Source organism: Anarhichas minor, unplaced genomic scaffold, assembly GCF_050575085.1.
Source record: "Anarhichas minor isolate MPS153535 unplaced genomic scaffold, ASM5057508v1 ptg000037l, whole genome shotgun sequence".
Taxonomy (NCBI): domain Eukaryota; kingdom Metazoa; phylum Chordata; class Actinopteri; order Perciformes; family Anarhichadidae; genus Anarhichas; species Anarhichas minor.
This window is the reverse complement of record NW_027466483.1, coordinates 3,308,334-3,331,324: the sequence shown is the minus strand read 5'-3', so window position 1 is coordinate 3,331,324 and position 22,991 is coordinate 3,308,334. Positions and strand designations below refer to the sequence as shown.

At 40.9% G+C, this 22,991-nt stretch overlaps 1 protein-coding gene across 1 annotated transcript in view; it reads left to right on the top strand.

Annotated features, from left to right (window-relative positions):
* The first annotated feature begins 4,349 nt into the window (after positions 1-4,349).
* LOC142966322 (disheveled-associated activator of morphogenesis 1-like) overlaps positions 4,350-22,991 on the top strand; it is a 29,422-nt gene continuing 10,780 nt past the window's right edge. The window contains exons 1-19 of the mRNA XM_076107016.1: positions 4,350-4,983; positions 10,368-10,585; positions 10,695-10,784; positions 12,457-12,528; positions 13,397-13,491; positions 13,610-13,829; positions 15,196-15,309; positions 15,647-15,757; positions 16,484-16,587; positions 16,738-16,804; positions 17,291-17,408; positions 17,498-17,636; positions 18,633-18,691; positions 19,281-19,468; positions 19,600-19,854; positions 21,734-21,841; positions 22,128-22,228; positions 22,405-22,489; positions 22,729-22,835. Coding sequence (XP_075963131.1) covers positions 10,400-10,585; positions 10,695-10,784; positions 12,457-12,528; positions 13,397-13,491; positions 13,610-13,829; positions 15,196-15,309; positions 15,647-15,757; positions 16,484-16,587; positions 16,738-16,804; positions 17,291-17,408; positions 17,498-17,636; positions 18,633-18,691; positions 19,281-19,468; positions 19,600-19,854; positions 21,734-21,841; positions 22,128-22,228; positions 22,405-22,489; positions 22,729-22,835 — 2,219 coding nt within the window. The 5' untranslated portion in view covers positions 4,350-4,983; positions 10,368-10,399. The remainder of the gene's footprint in view (positions 4,984-10,367; positions 10,586-10,694; positions 10,785-12,456; positions 12,529-13,396; positions 13,492-13,609; positions 13,830-15,195; positions 15,310-15,646; positions 15,758-16,483; positions 16,588-16,737; positions 16,805-17,290; positions 17,409-17,497; positions 17,637-18,632; positions 18,692-19,280; positions 19,469-19,599; positions 19,855-21,733; positions 21,842-22,127; positions 22,229-22,404; positions 22,490-22,728; positions 22,836-22,991) is intronic.

The following is a 22,991-nucleotide window of genomic DNA, read 5'->3' as shown; positions in this document are numbered from 1 at the left end:
TGGACCAATACACTTCTTAGGTGCGTGGCAAAATATCAATACACATAACTTCTCAACCATTTGTTCTAAATTCCCAAAATATTCAGCATATTCGCATCCAGTAACATACCCTGAGAATTGTTTTGCATTCGACCACTAGGGGGCGCTACAGTAAACCCGCAAAGCCTACTGGCTAAAGGAAATGTCTGATGTAACTCAGCTGGACTTGTTCCAAACGGTCCCAAACTTCTCATGCTTGATAACACTCATGGCCTGAGGATGTCTATGAGCTAATTTTCACTAATACTCACAGCGCCACCTGCTGGCCAAAGGAAATCTGGATTTTGTGATAAACACCTCCGATTTACATGACTTTTACACAATGTGGTTTACATTTGACACAGTGCTACATGATGCATGTTTGCACGTGTTCTGTAGCGCCAGGCAGCGGATACAGGAAGCATCGGACTATTTGCAAAGCATCATTTCCGGCATCAGGCGGTCCACGCGGGATTAAAAACGTCTCGCTCGCGGACGCGCCGTCCGACGGTCGCGGACGTTCTCGGACGCGCACCCCCGACGCACTGCAGATTGCGAGGGCCCGTTCATCGCTGCTCGCAGCTTTAATTTATTCTGCTGTTGCTATCGACTCTTGTTTGGTGTTGTTTGGTGGATTGGATGATTGAAGTCTATCAGTAACAAGGAAGAAACAAGACATATTGGCCATTTAACAAACAGGAGCCTCAGTAGCGTGTGGAAGAACCATACACAGCCACACCAGCCTGGCACCTCCTCCTCATGCTGGTCACCAGCCTGCTCACACACTGCTGTGGGATGGCATTCCACTCCTCAAGCAGGATTTGTCGCAAGTCAGCCAACGTGGTTGTGTTGGTCACTCTAGCACGAATAGCACGCCCAAGCTGATCCCACAAGTGTTCAATTAGGTTGAGGTCAGGACCATTCCATCCTCTCTACTCCCAAATTCTGGAGGTAGTCTCTGATAAACCGCTCTGTGGGGGCGAGCGTTGTCATCTTAGAGGATGGAGTTCGGTCCCAGACAGTGGAGAAATGGGATTGCCACTGGTTGCAGAATCTCATCTCAATATCTCTCTGCATTGAGATTGCCTCCAATAAAGAAAAGCCTCGTTTTTCCAGTGATGGAGATGCCGCCCCACATCATCACACTGCCTCCACCAAAAGGTGTTCCTCTATCGGTGCAGCAATCAGCATAGCGTTCTCCCCGTCTTCTCCACACTTTGACCCTACGATCCAACTTCCTTAGGCAGAATCTGGACTCATCGCTGAACATAACGTTCCTCCACATGTTCAGGTTCCAGTGCAGGTGTTGCCGACACCAGCGCAAACGGGCCTGACGGTCAATAGCAACAGCAGAATAAGCTGTTTGGCATTGGCAGAGAAGATTTGGCAAATTTTTCATGGGCGCAACCCACATACTCAGCCGTGCTGCTCATCCCACAAATGCATGTTCCTTACAAATGGGGCACCGTTTAAAAGGTAACTAAACAGGCTTTCCAATGGTATACAATTCATTGCCAAGAAGCATTGTTACAACAGAGAAATAATCTACCAAACACTAATTTCCGAACTTTTTGTTCGATGTTTATGTGTAAAGGTATGCAGTGTGCAGCACAAGAGGACAGTAAAACATTATGAGCTCATTGTGCATTGGCCCAAACACTTGTTTTGTGGGCTGTAATTACAATTGTGTCCTTCAGGGGGAGCCAGCAGGGTATTAGACATAAGAAGTGGACGTAGTCACATTGACACCTATCGGTTTGTGGACTGCTGTTTCAAGTTCGGCATTTTGTCCCTCGCAATCTGTTTTTTTTTGTAACCGGAATTGACAGGAGAGAGTGTAGCCAAGTGCAACTGAATGCTGAATAAGATGAAAACACAACTCCCAGACCGGACAACGCCATGTAGCCCCGCCCTAAATCATACCCTGCTTTATGGTTTGTTTGACTCTAAATGGACCATTATTTACTAAATGAACATCATGCTGTATTGAAGAAGACTTGAAACTAGAGATTGAGACCATAAACTCATGTTTACAATGTTTACTGAGGTAATAAATCAAGAGAGAAGTAGAGTCATTTTCTCATAGACTTCTATACAACCAGAGGAGTCGCCCCCTGGTGGACATTAGAGAGAATGCAGCTTTAACACATGAAGCTTTGGCTTCACTTCTCAGAACCGGAAGTTGCTGTATGGGTATTAGCCTTTCAGTCTTGTTCAACTTGAACAGCAGCAGACCTGTTTGTTACTGACGCTCATTCTAATGCTAATACTTATAGTTTGAATGTTGTGCTCATAATGCAGCAGGTACGTGTTTGGTCAGGATTTCTCTCTTGCTCTTCTAAAAGTCTTATAATTCCAGCCCTTATGTCCTGGACAGTAATGTGTCTTCACGGGTGCAGATGGCTTGAAATAAACTGTTAATGTGACAGGTTCAGTGATAGAGTCTATGTAAGCTAAGCTCATACAACCCGTAATTCTGGTGTTTAAGACTGGAGACAAAAGGACAACACTCGTCACTGCTCTGCAACAGCATGTTAGACAAGTGTGTTGGAATGTCACCCGGCTCCATCTCACACACGGGAGGGGGGGGGGAGCATACAGACAAGAAGCAGCAGACATGTTTTATTTTTTATATCATTATCTGTGAACCCTAGAGATAAAATATCCTTCCACCATATTTTGAGATGACTTAATGAGAAATACATTACATAACAATAAATGCCATCTTTCACCACCATCAGAATCTAGTTTAGTCTAGTTTACCAGTTTATTAGTAGGTTTTCACGTACAAGGAATTTGATTTGGTGTATTGGTGCATTGCATTAACACAGTAGGAGGAAATTAAATGAAAAATAAAAGTAACTACAAAAATCAAGAAACATAAATATTACATAAATAGCAGAAAATTACAATAGTACAAATACATTCTAAAAAAGAATATGTACAATATATCTAAAATTGAAAATAATAAAGCTGTGCAGTATAAGAAGTGGCAGTATTGTGCAGAAATGTAGAGAGGTTAAAATAACGTGTAGTGTCTATGGGAGGGTATAAGATATGATAATATAGTCATAGTATATGAATGTACATAAATATATCAATACAACCCCATCCAAATAATTTGAACCTGTCCTTAATTTAAAAACAAACTAAATATAACTAAACATTTGAGTGTGACTTTTTGTCAAATGTAGAGAAGTTAACCACATTGATTGCTCAATTGTCATGGAGACGGTGTAATTGTCATTGGGACAGTTACATTTTGATATACTTAGAAATTCACAGTGAGTGTTAATGAAAATGAGACTAGACTAAAAAAATATAACAGAACATGAGATTCCAGGGCTAAAAAAAAGGGTGGAGCAATAGAGTGCTACAAGAATGAGTCCTAAAACCCAGAAACGAGTCAGCATTTTTGTATTTCCGTTTTTTTTGTCTTGAAGTCAATGGGTGTTTGAAATGGGTGTTTGGTTAGGATTCAAAGATTCAAGGATCATTTATTATCATACAGTGTTTAGCAATGAAATTCAGCTGTAGCACATTTGCTACAAAAAAATGTAGAAGCTTTTAGGTGTCTTTAAAAGAGCTAACAAGTGGCTCAATGAGACTACAAACGTCATCACGCAGACTAGTCCTCCTTTAGCTTAGTGGTGGTGACGTGAAGTCATGTGACCGTGGTGTAGTTCCTGTATAGTCTAATGCTAGCTTTTTACTTCTGCTGATTTCGTTAACGCTTCAAAAATCATAGAAGTGGTGTTCGTTTGTGAAGATTATCTTGCTGAACAAAACGTGTAAGTATCATAAACGTTTGTTTGCCACAGAGCTTATTTTCTGCAATAATCAGAAATCCAATGGAAATGTTTTGGACTTTTTGTCAAGGGAGCCAGTGCAATGCTAACTTCCTGGTTGGCCAATGAAAAATCCGTCATCCCTGCAGCACTCTATAGTGATGGAGACGGTGTTATTGTCATCATGTGACCAGAGCTCTAAAAATAGAACAGAACATGAGCTTCATGGGCTTTAGAAGGAGCCACAGTTACATGTGATGGAAGCTCATAGAAGCTGTCTGACGAGGTTCTGATTCAAATACACTTCAGAAAAGTTTCTAAATATGTTGTCTCATTATGAGACATGATGAGACGCTGCACAGATATTACCACAGACACTGTCCCACTTATCTCTCTCACACACACACACACACACACACACACACACACACACACAACCAGCAGTGGGTGAGGTCTGGGCGTGACTGCCTCCACCAGGAATGCAGTAGTGTGTGTTTTGAACTCTCCGCATACTGTACAATCTCGCCCAGGCAGATCTGGCAGTTTCTCTGTTCATTCCATCTGACGGACAGACAGAGAGACTCTGATCAGCTCACATGAGCACACTGACGGGGTCAAAGGAGGAGGACGAACACAAGAGACAAGAGCAGGTGTTGTCTGAATAGATGAAACGACTGAAAGAGGATTTGTATTATTTTGGACACCTGCAGGGTTTCTGACTAACTTTTGAGGAACCGGCACTCTGTGACGTCTATGTTTGGTGGATTTTGTGTTTACACACTTTCTAATTTAACAAACTTTTTTTTACAGATTAAGGTCTGTTTGTAAATTCAACTCTAGTTCTCCTCCAGCTCTACTGAAATCTACATTTCAGATTTGTTTATTTTTGGTTAAAATCCGCGTCTTTGGAGTCGAAGCTTCACTTCAGCATCGCCGTCTGACTTTCATTCTATTTCTCTGGATTATGTAGAGCATGTCAAATAATTTCTCAGAAGAAATTCAGTGTGTTCTTCAGCGAGAACCAGGTGTTTCAACGTTGGAATGACATTGGAGCTGGGCTGAAGGCAGAGTGAATGATCTCCGCCACAGATGTTCATCTGACGCCTGAGCGCTGCTACACACACTGCTGGAGCTCAACATGGCATCTCAGCACATCGCATAGGAGAGGATCAGAGAGGTAAGACCCAGGATGATCCGCACACTTTGTGTACAGCAGGGGTCAGGGGTCGCCAACCTTTCAAATGCAAAGCGTCATTTTTAAATGTTCTTGTTAATCAGTGTTTGACGTATCGACATTAGGGTTAACGGTTATAAGCAATATACAAGAAGGCTGCCGTCCTTATGAATACATCCACATCTGAGTTGAAATCATCAAAAAAAAAAAAATCAAACTAATGTAAATATCAAAGGCTGTGAAAGAGACTCGCAGATGAGAGTGAACGTCAACATTTCCAAAATTTTTTCCAAAAAACTCACTGGCCAACTTATTGCTAGTGTGCCAATAGTTAAGAGCGCCATCTTGTGAGTAGTAGAGGTACTGTCAAAGGGTTGGATGTAAAAATACATTTTTGGTCATTTACAAGGTTAGTTATTTTTTACATCTAAATGTGCTCAAGAATAGACATTATAAAAAAACTAGTGCTGGGCAACGATTCCAATTTTTAATCGCGATTAATCGCATGATTTTTTTGCGATTAATTGCATTGTTATGTGCAAAATTCAATAATGAATTCAAAAGTAGTGTATTGTGCACTTTTATTTTAAAAGTACTGCTATATGAACAAAAGTGCAATAACATTTGGTTTGCAAACACTTTAAACACATCAGGTTCTTGTTAACAGCAGTATTCCCTTTACACAGTAGCAGTTATAACACAGTTATAATGATTCTGATAATAGATATTCAGCCGGTGTTCACAACTTTATCTTCATGTGTGTAATAAATGCAATTTGAAATATACACCTTGAAAACTGCAAATGTTTTTTTCCTGTTTTTATGTTTGATAAATTCTCAGTTGCGATAACTAAATGATATGCTTGTTATACATATTACAAACAAAATAACTTTAAAAACTCTAAACAAAATAATTTAAATTAATCATTTATTTTTTGCTTTTTTGGTCAGACACATATGCAACGCTGATTACCGTAATATGTGTGGTATTTGTGCTCTTTTGATTGGATTTGTCCACCAATAAGAAAAATACAGAGAGCTTGAGGACCACAGAGCTGGTTAGAGATGAGCTCATCAGAAGACAGACGGCTTGTTAGCAGCCTCATCAACACAACAAGCTCTTATCAAACATTTACTGACTGAATCGTCCTTGAGGGAGACAGTGACTCCCCCACCAGCCAGAGGGACTGCTGTTCTGTCAAGGACACTGACCTCTGACCTCCGCGTAGTTAGAAAAAACACTTTCCCCATAGGGTTTGATGAAGTATCGATTAAACCCGGCGAACTCAGGGCTGATTGGTTCATCTGAGCGTCAGGGTGAATAATAACCCTGTCATCAATCTATACACGACATAACCATACACACACGTTGCTGATCGTTATTGGAGTCCTGCAGCAACCATTGGTGAGCTTGAACACATTTACGTAACTGAGGCAAGGATACTGACGGTGGACATTGTCAACTATTAACAAAGCATGCATGGACATCAGTTGCCCGAGTTCCAGTACTTTGATTGACGGGTGTATTTATTGTTTGTGTGCCGGTCAGTGACTCAATCTGTCCAGCAATGATTGATGATGCAGAAAAAATACAGTATGTTCTTATGTTATGGTCCCCAGGGGACAGATCTTACTCACTGTGGGGATTCCTGACCTTTTCTCTATTAACAGTCACAGGCAAAACCTTTTAGTAATATCCAGTGGTGAAATGTAACTAAGTTCATCCACTCATATTCCTGTATTGAAGTAAACTGTGAGTGCTAACATTAGCCATGTTTGTTGTTTACGTTGATCTTTTTGGGGGCGTGGCTTTGGAGGGAGGGCTGAAGGCTCTTAGTGTTGCCGACTTGGCGATTTTCTTGTCGCTATAGATTTATCAACCTTTAGAGCTAAACTTTCATTGGAAAAGAGATGTCAACACTGGGCTCAAGGACACGCCTTTAATGACAACCTAGAAAACTCCCTCTGCTAATGAAGACTGTAAAACGGCTGAAAGCTCCAGAAAATAAAAAAGTGAGTGGTTTCAAGATAATTTTGTCAGTTGTTAGTTATAATTACTGTTGCCCACACGTCAGCATATCAGTAATAATAATGTGCAATACTTAAAGCTGCGCTAATCCTTATTTCATATTAGCATTGGATCAAATGTAATGTGAGAGGAGTTCCCCTCAGCTCATCAGAGCTTCAGAGCATCTTTCAGCTTGTGCAGCTTTGCAACTTTTGGTTTAGTCTCACTGCTCTCTTGCTATCAATCGGTTTTCACTTTAAAAAGTGAAAAGTAGCAGCACCAATCAGCAGACAGACACAGTTAGAGACACAAAGTGGAGAAATTTGCAGCGAAAGAGAGAGATATTTTCCCCCACCGACTAACTTGTATTCATCATGTGGATGCTAGCACAACCCTGAATGGATGTCACTGGTGCTTGATTGCTAACACAATAGCATGATCAACTATATATTGCCATAATATGTGGTGTGACTTGGGCTTGTTGTTGAGCATTGCATCCAAGTGGCCAACAAATACCTGAATATAGGTTAGAGTAACATTTTGATTGTACAACTTTTACTTGTAATGGATGATTTTTTATTTTTTTAATGGTGTTAGAAATAGAAAAATAGAATAGAAACCCTTTTTATTGTCAGGGACACTTCAACACGTGGCACATCCCAGTCGAGGATTGAACCATTGACCCTGCGGTTACCAGACAACCCTCTTAAGCCAGTGAGCCACGGTCACCCCGTGTTGTCTGAATACTTCTTCTATCACTGGGATATCAGTTACATGCATAGTGTCTTCTCAATTTAAACTTCCGTGTTCACAGGAAACATAGTTTCCTTTCCTTACACGCAGACAGTGTCTTTTCAAAATAAACTTCTATCATAGGATTACCAGCAAGGCTGGCGGTTCGATCCTTGGCTGCTACGTGTGTCGAAGTGTCCCTGAGCAAGACACAGAACTCCTAACCGCTTCCCGGGCAGTTCTCAGCAGCCCACTGCTCCCAATGGATATATATTGATATTTGATGTATATGTACCTAATGTATAATGACAACTATAATAAAGTTGAAGTATTTTAAGGTCAAACTCTTGTCTCTGAACAGGAATCGTCGTTGTAGCTAATTGTCGGCTAACCTAAGTAGCTGCATGTTCATTGGCGTGTGCTGGTTTGTTTACACGTGTGAGGTTGTGGGTCACTGTCAATTAACGCACACTTAAAAAATGTAAGTTTCCCTGGAAAGTTTTAGATGACTTAGGTGAATGAATACAAAGATACGTCATGTCCTCAAACACAGGTTTAGCATTGTTGTACACAGACAGGATGTGGGGGATGCCATTCTTAGAAAGGCTTTCTCTGTTTTCTGTATGTCTGAAACCGGCTTTCCTCTTGAAATTTGGGGAATGTTCTATGATACAAGACATCTAGAATATTTCTATTTGATAGAATGATGCATAAAACATGAATGCACAATACATGTGATACTGTCAAACTGTGGACGAAGATGATTTTAACAACTGTAAAGCTACGTTAGGGGGACAACAGGAAAACGTGGGTTGAAACCAGTGGAGAAATAAAATATTAGCATAATATTAAATGTTGAAATACAAGTTATTTTCATATTTCCTCCACGGTATGAGTTGGTTTCAGTGTTTTTTAAGTAATGCTACATCTCAGACTACCTAACCATTAGAGCTCTGTGTTACTGACGGGACTTAGCAGGGAACCATTTCCGGACTTTTTTTTGACAAGATATTTTTTATTCAAAAGCATTAAAAACTCCATACCTGAATCAAGTTAAGCATCACTTTTCACTGGGCGTGAATGTCCTCGATCAGTACGACATCTTCCTGCTGAGGGTGTGTCTCTGCGTGCCCCGTCTGGCAGGTCATCCTGCTTCACATAACTGCCCTGCCACTCCTACACCTCCTGTCAGCCCGGTCGCGCCTTGACATCGCAGCCAACTTTCACTTACTGACGGGGGGGTGCTGATCATTAATCAACATTCCCCATTTAAACCAGATTGGGATCAGTGACAAGAGCAGAGAGATCCAGCCACCTCATATCAAGGATGGATCTAGATAAGATGATGGTGAGGAAGGTTACTGACTAGCTACAAGTTCAACATGGTGTGTTGTGCACTTATACCTGATCCAGGCTGGTTGATGAGTCATGGTTACTGCATTTAATCAGTCATAAAGGTGTGCTGTGCTTGGAAAGAGAATTGTTTCATTGTTATTTCAGTTGTGTAAGTTTGTACATCAAGGTCTTTGCACATTTTCTTCAAAAAACATTTCAACATCTGTTGCAGAAATCAGCAACTCAATACTATCAGAATGATGTTGAAGAGTTAGCATTTGTTAAGGATTGTGTAACAAGTATTCTTTAGCTGCAGCAGGTCCACAAATTTCTCCACCCCCCTTTTGGTGGCCACAGTTTTCAACCCTAGCAGGCAGAAATTTGGCTCTGCGGCCAAGTGTGTGGGTGCAAAGGTGTTTGTTTGTCTTCATACCAATTGGCAGAAAAGGGGGCGTGGCAGTGAGAGTGGCCGAAACAAAAAGGGGGCGCAGCACTTCTAAATGGGTTCAAGCACTAAGGCCAAACTCATGAAGCGTTTTTCTCGTAGACTCTTGTTGCAGGCATCATTGCACTCAGCAGGTTTTTTTCCTTTTTCATTGTATGTTAGCCTTGCCCCTAATACTTAAGCCACGTATTCTTTCATAACTCATGAGTCATTTCTTGTAGACACTTGTGGGAAGTGTGCTTTTACACAAACTCCTGTAAAAACCTTCAGAATATAGCTAGGAATGAATCTGGAAAGTTTGGTGTGTGTAAGTGTTACTGAAGTGTTGATTTCTGTCTGAGGCTGAGAAAAAACATCCTTTAAAGATATGTAGCTTAAAATGAGATACATTTTGTAAGATACAACAGTATTTTTTAAACTAATAGATATCACCATGAAACTTCCCCAGTTGATTACGTACATCTAAAAAATTTGTGTTTGTATTCCAAGTTTTCTCAAATTCTATGTTAAAATATACCAACAAGGCATTATCTAATGCTAACTTTCAGTGAATTTAGCAGAAGTCTACAGACACAAAGTAGCAAAATAAACACCTAAATGAATATATGAGATGCTTTCTTTCCAATAGTCTGAAAGAAGACATGTTATGGAAGCAAAATAGACCAAAAGTCTCAAAATGTACTATGTTTTTGCCTGTAATGTCATGGTAGAACATACATACAAATTAAATTACCAATTAACTTTAATGAAGTAAGTTGGTCTAGAAATGCATTCTGTCCCCATGGTGGTGCTGAACACAAGCCCAAGTGCTGTGCAGCAGTAACCCCACTCTTTATCGTTTGATTCATCTTTTTGTTTCCCTCTTTAGTCAGCACTTCTGGTGAAGTCCCCGCTGTAACCATGGTGTCCCGGGTGAAGCAGCCCGAGGGGCGTGGCCTGTCCTCTCTGTTTTCTTGCTGCTTCAAAGGAAGCGACCAACCAGAGATCACCCACTGCCACGACAACACCAAAACCATGGCTGTGCTGGAGCCCAACCTGCCCATGCCCCCCCTTCAAGAGCTGGACTCCATGTTCACTGAGCTGGTGGTGAGTCAAAGTTCCTATTCTGAATGCATTCAAACATCCATATTTATTCAGCAGCTTTCTTCTTATGTTCATCATTCTCCCTCTCCATCCTTTCTGTCTTCTGTCCCAGGATGAACTGGACCTTACAGAGGAGCACAGAGCTGCCATGTTTTCTTTGCCAGCAGAGAAGAAATGGCAGCTCTACTGGAGTAAGAAATTGGTAAGGATACGTCTCTACGTCACTCATCGCATTCCAAATATGGTAACTTTCGTTGCAAAAAAGCCAAGCTGACAACGTCCGTACTTCAAAATGGCGACGGCGAAATCGTCGAACTCAAGGCTTCATAACAGCAGTTGTTGAAGAAATCATTAAGTCCAGTTCAGAAGTTGCTGTGGTGTTGTGAGTTTAATAAAGCATACCGGTATACTGGTGACCTCACAGACACAGAGCAGATCTGAGCCGGTGAGTTGACCCCGAACAAATGAAAAAGAAGCATTTTATACAGGGAGCCAGAGCAGTGGTTAGACTGTATGTAAAACAGAGGTAAGAGGAGACTATGAACAAAGGGCAGGAAGGGGGGGCATTCACATTCAGACCTGCAGGAAGGACACACAGTTGGCATTTGGTCAATCAAGGGGTCGACACAGCAGGGGCCTGAAGTAGCTTCTAGGTGTCATTTGGTTAGGAATTCTGGCCCCAATGTGTATTATTCATCACAGTCCACAAATCAATGGGTGACGTCACGACGACTACGTCCGCTTCTAATATACAGTCCATGGAACGACCACACAGAGACTAGCGTTGACCCTCTGATGATGAAATTTATGCCACGTCCTTGCATACTCAAGGACAGGGAAAGTATAACTATAGCTTAAGAGTTCAGTATGCTTCAAACAAATACCATCATACAAGGTGTTGCCATTTGTGTCCAATGGACACACGTGAGGTAGAAATGAGAGTTGAGAGCAGTGATGAATCGAACAAATAGGGATAGAGTTCAGTTTCAGACAGACATTCGTGGTGTTGCTCTTGGTTGTTCAAAGGAGTTTACCTGAAGAACGTCAGATTTTTGGGGTTCATAAAGTCAAAAAAATTGTCGACCTCAAATCAATTAAGAAGTTGATCCAACAAATATTTAGTTTGAAGCATACTGACGACAAAAATGTCCTGGCTACTAAATAACCACCTTAGTTTTAGTTAGATGAAAAAGGACCATAACACCTAGTGAGTAACTTACATATTCTTTCATTGCTCATTCCGTCATTCAGTCACTTACTCACAGAGTAACGACTGAATGTGTCCCCTCGGTGGCTGATAGATTCAAGAAGACACCATCGTACTGATCAATAGTGACGTGTCTTGAGTTACGGTTCATAGTAGATGAGAGATGCTGGCATCCTTAAACCTTTGTTCGTTTTTTCTCACAAGACGTTACGGTCTCAGTAATTTACCACAGAGGTGAAAACGTACTCTTCTTGCCGAAGAGTACGTTTTGATCAATTAATGAAATATTAAAGCTTATGTCCTGGGAGCATTTTTGTAGTATTGACAGGTGTCTCCACCAATACCCTCGAAGTTAACTGCATGGTCACTCTTCAGCTCCGCCAAGGCTTCCTGCCTTTCAACCTCAATGTTCTGGCTCCAGAAAACCCAAATCTAAACTTCAGAAACCTGCGCTGATGTCATGAATTCTCTACGACAGCCTACGGGTGGCTTTTTCATCATATGATGTTACCTTCACCACGACTGGAATCCATCCCCATCTTGTGTACATTTCAAAGCACGATTCTTAAAATTACAAAGTAGTAGGACGACACATAGATTTGTTGTCTAGTATAACTAAGTATATCCATGGCCCTGACCTGTGTGTCTGTACATGTGTGTCTTGCAGGAGGCAGCGGAGAATAAAGGAGCAACCAGATGGCCAGAGTATTATATTGATCAGCTCAGGTCCATGGCTGCTGTGAGTAACTCTGCGTTTGTACTGAGGGATATTAAATTCCTGTTACGGTTTCTCTCTGTCACGTTGAAATTCTGACCTGTAGTTCTGTGGAACGCCTCTGCACTTCGTTTGATCAGGACCTGTAGCTCGCGGTGGGAACATTTCATTTTTATTTTTCTCTCTGACTTTGTTTTGCCTACAATATTTACACTTTGCTACATGGTAATCAGATTTAAAAAAGGGGCAAATTGCACTTATCTGCTAAACTTTATGGATGTTTTTGAACTGTAATATTATTAGCACATTATCTTTTGTAGATCAGAACTTGAGACGGGTGGATAGTGGCTGCAAGTGATGCAAAATTCATGGCATTAGCCTCCGCGATCCGTTCTTTGTGAATTTGTCCATTTGTTTACATCCTGCTGTTCTAAGTTCATTCAAAGACAGACAGATTTATCTTTATTGCTAATTTTCTTTATAAAATGTGAAAATATTGATGAATTTTAAAGCCACTTTGAGTACATTTAAACATGTTTTTTTATGTTGTCTCCACCCCCTGTGTGTCAACAAGGACACTGCAGATGACAATGTATACCAAACTTATTTCACCAGAATAATTTGATACATGGGGCCTTTAAGATGGGTTATTTTTCATTATAGATATTGTCATACATATATTGATATATATCTGCCTTTGAATAATAATGATAATTCAAATGCCATTGCAATTATTTGTAACTTAATATCAGCTAATATCACGGAGTGCACCGATCCTACACTACAAACCAGAAACATTTGATTCTATGGCCCAAACTCTCTCCGTTATCGCCTCTGAGTGAGTATGTGACCTGTAGTCAGGCATTATTTAGTCCGACCCCTCTCTTCCCAGAGGAAGACTCTGCTGGGACCGGAGGATGAGGAAGAGCAGGGAAGACATAAAATCGTAGATGGTCTAAAGACAGCACTGAGGACACAGCCAATGAGGTACAACTACATGCACACTATTCTGAAATTTTGAGATTTCCCAAAGCTGCATTGCTTTCCCCTGTACTGACCTAGAGAGTAACCTTCACCCTGTGCCATTCTGATCCATCCCCTCCAGGTTTGTGACTCGATTCATTGACTTGGATGGCCTGTCTTGCATCCTGAATTTCCTCAAGTCAATGGACTATGAGACCACCAACTCTCAGGTCCACACCTCTCTGATCGGCTGCATCAAAGCTCTGATGAACAACTCGCAAGGCAGAGCTCATGTGCTGGGTCACTGTGAGAGCATTAATATCATCGCCCAAAGTCTCACCACCGAGAGCATCAAAACCAAGGTACACAGTGCATTCAATACCCCGTGATGACAAAGAAACACCTCGATTTTAGAATGATTTTAGTGGTCTACATACTTCTTAATTAGAAGAAGTTTGCACCAACCAGGACTGGTAAACCCAGCTGGTAAAATTAGCCATGTGTCACTGACCCGTCCATCCCTTTCCTCTTTGAGTCTTTGCAGTCCGGTTCCTGTTTCAGAGCTCAGAGTTCTCTTTTGAAGATGTAATACTGAAGTCACCGTCAAAACACAGAACATGACATTTTTTGCTAGAAGATTTTAAAAAATAGACAAAAAAAATGATTATGTCCACAAGAAACGCTAAACAGCTGCAGAAATCCAAAACCACCTCAAAGACAAACAGATCCACAACAGGTCCACAAAAAGACCATCAAAAGACACAAAACCACCACAAAGAGATGCAGAATTACCACAAAGACACATCAAAGTACCAAAAGAGACTTTGAATGACTACAAAGAGACACAATAAGACCACAAAGAGACGCAAAAAGACCATCAAGAGACACTAAATGACTACAAAGAGAGACTATACAACCACAAAGAGTCAAAAAACTAAATATGTACAAAGTTGTGTAGTGTGTTTTGTAGGAGAAAATAATAAATGCAAAATAGACAAAATGATTTCTCCTTCACATGGATGTTTGCAAAACACAGACCCTGATTGTTGAAACATTACCTCATTCAATTTTTGGGAGCTTTCAGTTTTTCTTTTGCAGCCTGCCTATCTTTTGCATTGGTATGCTGCTGTTTTTGTTTTGTTCTGTTTTCAATGAATGGAGGGTCACATAAAAAGTCATCCCCAGGGCCTGAGGACGGGTGGCAGTAGCCCACTATGAAGCACATGACGGAAATCCAAAAAGAGACAATGAAACAACACAAAACTGTTGAGGAAATGTAGCTGAAGAAATAAAGTCACTGAAACACAGGAATAAATACTGTATTTGGCCTGTTCTTCCAAGATGCACCTGGGCAGATGACAGTTAATCAGGTGGGCAAAGGAGGAGGAAACCCAAAAGTTTACCAAAAAGACCAGACAAACAGGCAGGTGTGCACTTCTCTGAGGATTACACTAGTCATGGCAACATGTCAGAAGAGACGTGTGACCACTAATAAAGGTGACAAGGGAGCATGCTTCTAGTGGTCTGCTGGTTCTGTTGACCGTGATAACATTTTTGCCCAGATCTGATGACAAGATCATATAATAATAAAGTAATAATAATAATAATAATAATACATAGATTTTCTATAGCGCTTTTCAAGATACCCAAAGACGCTTTACAGGGCAAAGACAAACAGAACAAACAGAACACGGCCTTCTTTCTCCGCTCTTCTCCCTCTCCCTACAGGTTGCAGTGTTAGAGATCCTCGGCGCGGTGTGTTTGGTGCCAGGGGGCCACAAGAAAGTACTAGAAGCCATGCTGCACTACCAGAAATTTGCTTCGGAGAGAACTCGCTTTCAGGTCTGCTTCTGTCTCATCTGTGTGTGCTTCTCTTAGTCTTCTGCTAGAGACCACTGATATTCAAGAATTCAAGGATTCAAGGATCATTTATTGTCATTATGTAACACGGGGATGCACGACCAAATTCAGTTGAAGCCCATTTTTGCCACTCATATTCATATATCAGATTGGGACAGAAAGTAATCGGCATCATTTTATCTGAGTCCACAAGCAGCAAATCACATCAAATGTGTATCAATTTCACATCACAATTTACAACGTTTTCCAATTTTGTGGGCGTTAAAAGAAAGGAAGAATGTTTTATAATGGTGAAACATTTTTTGTCTTTTGTCTGCAGACCCTGCTGACAGACTTGGATAGATCCACAGGCCGCTACAGAGATGAAGTGAACCTGAAGACTGCCATCATGTCCTTCATCAACGCCGTGCTCAGCCAGGGAGCAGGAGAGGTGAAGAAGCATCTCTCGTCTGTTTGAAATATCGTCTGTGCATCGTGTCAAATGTCTTATAGGACTTGGGTTTGTGATGTAGCATGATCCCAAAAGATATACGTCTAGGTGCTCACACCTTGATTTTATTTTCAAAAGTTAATATGTAATGTGGCAACACAAAGGCAGTGTTACCCGTTCCTGCACAGGGGGGTGCTTTCTTTAGCTTCCAGGTCCAAAAGATGATGCTCACTATGGGGGTCACACTGTACATTTAGTACCACTATAACTTAACTGCTAATTGGCGTAGAAATCGCCTTCTCTAGTTTCCAGTAGCAGTCCAGTTGTTCTCTTCAGGTTGATTGACTTGTTGTTGGTCAAGAAATAGATCTAGAGACACACCTTTACATTTTGATTCTGAGGCACTGATGTTTTCTGCTGTTCTTAATGAAAGCTGAAATAATTACTGCTATCAGACACCAGTAAAGCTGCACTATAAGTACTGTATCTTTAAGTGATATCATGCTGGTATATATATTTGCCTTTGTGTTTGTTTGATACTCTGTCTGAACTCTATGTATAACTTTTCTACCTGTCTTATTTTTACATATTGTCGACCCAGAACATGAATACGATGATTACATTTTATGATTACGGGATATGCTGATGACACTGTCTTCCTTCCTGCTGGGGAATAAACTGCACATGGCACGTCATGTGTGCGTGCATGTGTTTGCGTGTTTTCAGACCAGCCTGGAGTTCCGCATCCATTTGCGTTATGAGTTTCTGATGTTGGGCATTCAGCCGGTCATTGACAAACTGCGCTCCAATGACAACGCCACCCTGAACAGGTAGCTACGTCAGCTGCGCCAACAGGTGCTAGCATTTTCAAACCTCAATACTGTGCCATTGAACTAACAAACAGTGAGCAGGACGGGAAACATATTTGCACTTCGGCTTACCTTGATTGAGTTCAGTTGTTTATTGTGTGTTGTTTTCAGACATCTGGACTTCTTTCAGATGTTGAGGAATGAAGATGAGCTTCATATGTCCAAACGGTTTGATGCTGTAAGTCCATTTTTCTACCTGAAAGGTTTTCTATATATGAGATCCAAGATCTTTAAGGATGAAAAGAAAGATTACGTTTTTTTATTTTTAACAATAAACACCATTAGTTCTGACACACCAAAACGTTAAGTGGAATTTAATGGAATCTTGGAAAACAAAATAACACATTAAAACATGTTGCATACTATTATTACTATTATAAGTTCTACAATTATACACTTTTTGAGAGTAGCTGTGAGCTTATTTGTGATTTAAAACATTTTTGTTTGTTTTACTCTGTTTTTGTGTTTACTCTTGGCTTTTATTTCATTTCAATCTCTTTGTGTTTTAAATGTGTTCTGATTTATTGTTAAGCACTTTGTAACAGTGTTTTGAAAGGTGCTATATATACAAAGTTTATTATCATTATTATAATTAGGAAATGAATGCCATTAAAACATGAAAATTAGATGTGTAAAGCCTGCTGATGAATGTCTTCTGCCTCAGGTCCATATAGAAACTAAAAGTGGCAGCCAGATGTTTGAGCTGATCAAGAAGAGTCTGAACCACACTGAAGCTTACCCTCACCTCCTGTCTGCACTGCAGCACTGTCTCATGATGCCATGTAAGACTGGCTGTCTGCCTGCCATTCACTTCTTTACTTTTCATTTATTTAAATCTGCATGAAATGACCCATGATCTGTCTGTCTGCAGTTAAGCAGAGCAGTACCACTCTTCATTACTGGGTGTTGTTGGATCGGATAGTTCAGCAGCTGGTTCTGCAGACGGACAAAGGGGAGGACCCCGATGTCGCTCCACTAGAGGACTTCAACGTCCAAAATATTGTACGCATGTAAGTTTCTGGGGTTTCTTATTTTGGGGAGCATTAGTGCAGCAAACTCTGCAGTTTTTTTAGTTACGATAACAGATGAGATTCAAACACTACCAGTGGAATAGTGCTCTCTAAGAGGAGAACATTCAGTTTATAACACGTTTCACATTCAAAAAACTTTGACAGGTTGCTCAGTAATCTGAATGGTAATCATTATAGCTCTAATAGTAATCCTACAAAATCTTAATGATTCCGAGAAATGCCTTGTTATATTTTAGAAACCCAACAGTGATTTGAATAATTAACCATAAACATACAGCAATCCACCACTTGCTGATGATGTAGTGAAGTCAAATAAATACCTAAATAAAAACATTTGATTTACAAAAACATCTTTGTTTTGTAATTTTGATCAAAAGAAGTGAGTAAGTACATCTAACGTATAATTGTGTCATGAAGCAACACGTTCTCACTCTCACTGTCTTTAAAAAACAAAACGTCCGTTTTCACAGCAAAACACTTGCTTAGGTTAAAGGCAACAAAAGCACTTAGTTAGGTTTAGGAAAATAATTTAGATTTGGGTTTGAATAAGTAAGATAAAGTGAAGTAGGACGTAGTAATGTCATGTACTTTATAAAAGCTATGTAGGTAACGTTGCTTTACCCAATGTCAAGAAAAGGCAACGTTGACTTTTGGTTTCACATGGGACATGGACACTGGTCTCCTGGGTGATAGTAATAAGGAATGCTTTTGGACAAAACAACCGACTCTGACCTTCTAAGAAAATAAGTTAACAAATAGATTGTTTGCCTGTGACTATTTTTACATCATTAAACATATCAAGCCTAATTTCTATGGTGCTATATTTCTAAGTAATTAATGAAATACATTTTGATAGGAACATTTTAAGCCTATTATGTTGTGTGTAGTAGTGTGTAGTAGTAGTAGTAGTATAGATGCAAATCATGTTTGGAAAACTTCCTTCAGTTGTATGTGTGTGTGCGTGTGTGTCTATAGGCTCGTCAAGGAGAGCGAGGTCAAAGAATGGAAAGAACAAGCTGATAAAACGAGGAAAGGTAAACACTCACATTATACACTATACACTATACAGTATATACATGTAGTAGAGAGGACTACAACTCTGAATCCTGTTTACCGTATCACAGTGGAAATGGAGGACTTGGCCGGACAAGTCAGTTTGATTAAAATATTTCTCTTTCATAATTACTGCAGGTTACAAAAGAATAATCATGAACAATGCAATAATCTCTGTGTTGGTGTCACTTTACATTACAGCGCAGTAATAACATGGTAATAGTGCGGAAATCGTTTGATAATAAAGAGGTAATAATTAAGTAATATCATGTAAGTAATAACCAGGTAGCTTGGTATTAACAAAGGTAATATCCAGACAATATAGATTGAAATTGATGTCACAGGGTAAGTGCTTAGTAAGTGTTTTGCTAATTTCACTATGTAATCAACAAAACCCACAAAGCCTGCAAAGTTGGCTCATCAAGGTCCCAGCACGTAATCATAACACTCGTGGTAAATAAGTCAAGATGCAGCACGAATGGCCAACACTTTGATTGACTCAACCGTAGTCGGCAGAATGAACAACCTCCCGCAAGTCACCTGTCTCTGTCTGTCCCACCTTCTCTCCAGAGCATCACAACTTGCAGCAGCGTTTTGAAAAGAAAGAGAGGGAGTGCGAGGCCAAGAACGAGGAGAAAGAGGACATGATGGCGATGCTGAACAAGCTGAAAGACAAGTTGGAGCGAGAGAGCAACGACCACAAGCAAGCTCGGCTGCAAGTGGGAGAACTGTCTGCTCGGCTGCAGCAGCTCAGCTCTGTATGTCCGCCAACACCACCAGATACAAATGTTACTGATCCTTTTCTCACAGTGTCCGTCAGATCCCGTCACCATAATGATAGTGTCTCGGTCATCAGTTCATAATGGATGCAATTCTGTTGTCTTGTTAGATGTCCAGTGTTCCAGGAGGACCTCCTGTGTCTTCCGGCGGTTTAGTCCCTCCCGGTCCCGTCCCGGCCAGCCCTTTTTCTTCTCCTCCTCCTCCTCCGCCACCTCCTCCTCCAGGAGGCCTGCCAAGTTTTGGCATGGCTCCATTCGCCCCGCCTCCTCCACCCGGAGCTCCACCGGGAGCTATCCAGAAGAAGAAGAATATTCCTCAGCCATCCAACCCTCTGAAGTCATTCAACTGGAGCAAACTGCCTGAGGTACATTTACAGTGTGGGACTAGTGTTCCTGCTGCTACACTTCCTACTGATACTGTCACTGCTGCTGTTATATTATACCACTACACAAACTGCATTTACTTGTGCAGTACAACATGTTCTCACCCCCATCTCTCGAATGCCCCACTTGGTCAGTGGCCCAACATTTTTTGGTCGGTTTCGGAGTTTTACTTCGTTTTTAGGTTCATTACGCAACAAAAGTACTTGGTTGGGTTTAGTAAAAGACTGTGGTCTGAGTTAAAATAAGTATCTTTGTTTGTCACGGGGCATGATGAGGACTCAAACGCAGACAGTCAGGTGTAGTGAAAAAATAAGGTTTTTAATCAACCAAAAACAAAACAGGGAATCCAGGGACAAGACAAAAGACGAGGGGGAAAATCCGGCAGGAAAAGGCAGAACAGGCAGACTGGAAAACCGGGAACAGGACGAGCAAAACGGGCGGGTTGGACGGAAAACAAACACATCTGGCCGTGAGTGAGTGAAAGACAGGGGTTTAAATAGTGACTAGGCAGATTGAACAGGTGAGACTAAATGAGCTGATGAGGTGAGTGTGACTGGCAGGTGCACTGAATGAACTGATTAGGTGAGTGAGGAGCTACAGAAAGAAACAAAGACACAGAACACACAGGGCAAAGCCTGATCGTGACATTGTTACATAAAATGCATTTTGTTAAATAACTGGCGTTATTTAACAACGTAAGTTACATAACACAGTTATGGTCAAATAAGTCCACATTGACTCGAACGCCAGTCTCGTGGATGTGTTTACATTACAGTCAGTTGAAAACCTGGTGCATCTCATACAGATGTTAAGGCTGCCTCGGTTACGACTGATACTGGTGTATCTTCTTCCTCTGTACTATAGAGCTCCATTACGACACGTCAGTGAGCCACACTGTTGCACTGGGTGACACGTTCCTTCATTACCATGAACACACACACTAGTTTGTTTTGACTCAATCCCATATACACCGTCCTGCTGCCTCAAATACTCACTAGAGCACCAAATATGGATTAATCCACCGCTGAAAATAGTCCCCAACAAAAGACACTATTCCCCCCTGTTTTTAATAATGTTTGATAAAAACTACAGTGACCAGCTGTTTGAGGAACCTTTCTAAACTAGACGAGGTGAAAACCTACTGACTGGCTGCACCGTGTATGTTACACAGCCATTGGTAAGAGTATAACATGAATTCCTGGATATGAAATCTGCAGCTGTCTGTAGTGGTCCCAGTAATATTTGTTCTTAAAGTGTCCTGAAGTAGCATATCACATGATGTCTTTAAAGGAATACTTCACCTACAAAATGAGCATTTGTATATGAGTTACTCAACCTGTGTTACCTTGAATTCTTGAAGAAACCGTTTCTAGCTGAACGGAGAAACTAAAACCAGAGAAAGGTCTTGATGAGTTGAAATATATTGTATAATCCAAGTCTCATTTATCCGTTTGTGTGCTCACTACTTCCCAAATGCGTGCATTTTTGCTTTAACTTTATTACCTTTAACATTTTTTACTGGCACAGACGAGTAGTGCGTCTGTGTCAGCGTTGGTGCCTGCTTTGCTTCAGTTCAGCCCAAAATGAAAGTGTTATATATAGTATTTGTGAGTGTCTTCAGAGGGAACCAATGGGCTTGGAGCTCAGGGCCATAGAGGGAAGTCACACTGTATTTTCGTTTGTTGGATTTATTGACAGTAAGAAACATCTAGAATAACATCCGATGCTTTAATCAGCGAATGACGAACAACAGCTGACGGTCTTCTTTTGGAGTAAACAGCTTAAATCTCTGGAAGAAGAAGTTATTTGAACCCTGAATAAATGTTTTGTTGACGAACACACACATATTGTTTGTTTCAGAACAAGACAGAAGGAACCATATGGAAAGAGATCAATGACATCAAGGTGTTTAAAGTTCTGGATCTAGAGGAGCTGCAGAGGACCTTCTCAGCTTACCAGAAACCACAGGTATCAAACACCGACTCTGCATAACATCTGTGTCATACCGTCAGCAGCACTGTCGTTTTATACTATGTTCATTGTGTCACAGACACTTCTCGTGCTCAGTCAAATGAACTAATGAAGAGGTCATGTCTTTTATTTTTGTAGATTTTGTTGCTCTGTTTATGTTTTGAAACAGTTATCTTAAGATACTAGTATACATGAATGAATTGTCAAGTTCCCAGTCTTATTACAGATTATATTATATATTGTACAGCATTTGGTTGCATTCTATCATTTTTCTGTGTATCAGCAGAAGGATGCTGAGGATGAGCAGGCTGTTGTGAAGAAAGTCAAGGAACTGTCAGTGATCGATGGTCGCCGAGCACAGAACTGTAACATTCTGCTCTCACGGTCAGTGTGTAGCCTAGAATGATTATCCTCCATTCTTCAAAGTTGAACAAACTCCTCTCTGATACAGCCTCAATACAAACATGTGCATGTTATGCCCGTGTAACGCATTGCTTTAGGGATTCATTTGAATTCAAAACCCCTGTATAAGAAAAGTAACGTGAATGTTCGTGTCGCAGTCTGAGGCTGACCAATGAGGAGATCCGCCGTGCCGTCCTGACCATGGACGAACAGGAGGACTTACCTAGAGACATGCTGGAGCAGGTGCCAAACATACACTCAAAGTAACACAATATACATATATTGATATTGTTATATAAAACTACATGTACCGTGATTTCAGCAGCGCATTTTCGGATAATATTGAACAAGCCACTGTGATGCGTGTTGGAAGAAAATTGTATTTATTTAGGACTCATGGGTGTCTGATAAATACATACATAAAGAACTTATCAAATGCATTACACATTTGTGTGTGTGTGTGTGTGTGTGTGTGTGTGAAGCTTCTGAAGTTTGTTCCTGAGAAGAGCGACATGGAGCTGTTGGGAGAACACAAGCACGAGCTGGAACGTATGGCCAAAGCAGACCGCTTCCTGTATGACATGAGCAGGTACACACACACACACACACACACACACACACACACACACACACACACACACATGCATAAGCAGCAACCCAGCCTGTATATGTCTTCCAGCAGAGACTGCCTGAAAAAAATGCACTCTGTCCTCAAGTGTGTCCGTTAGGAACAGCTGTACCTATA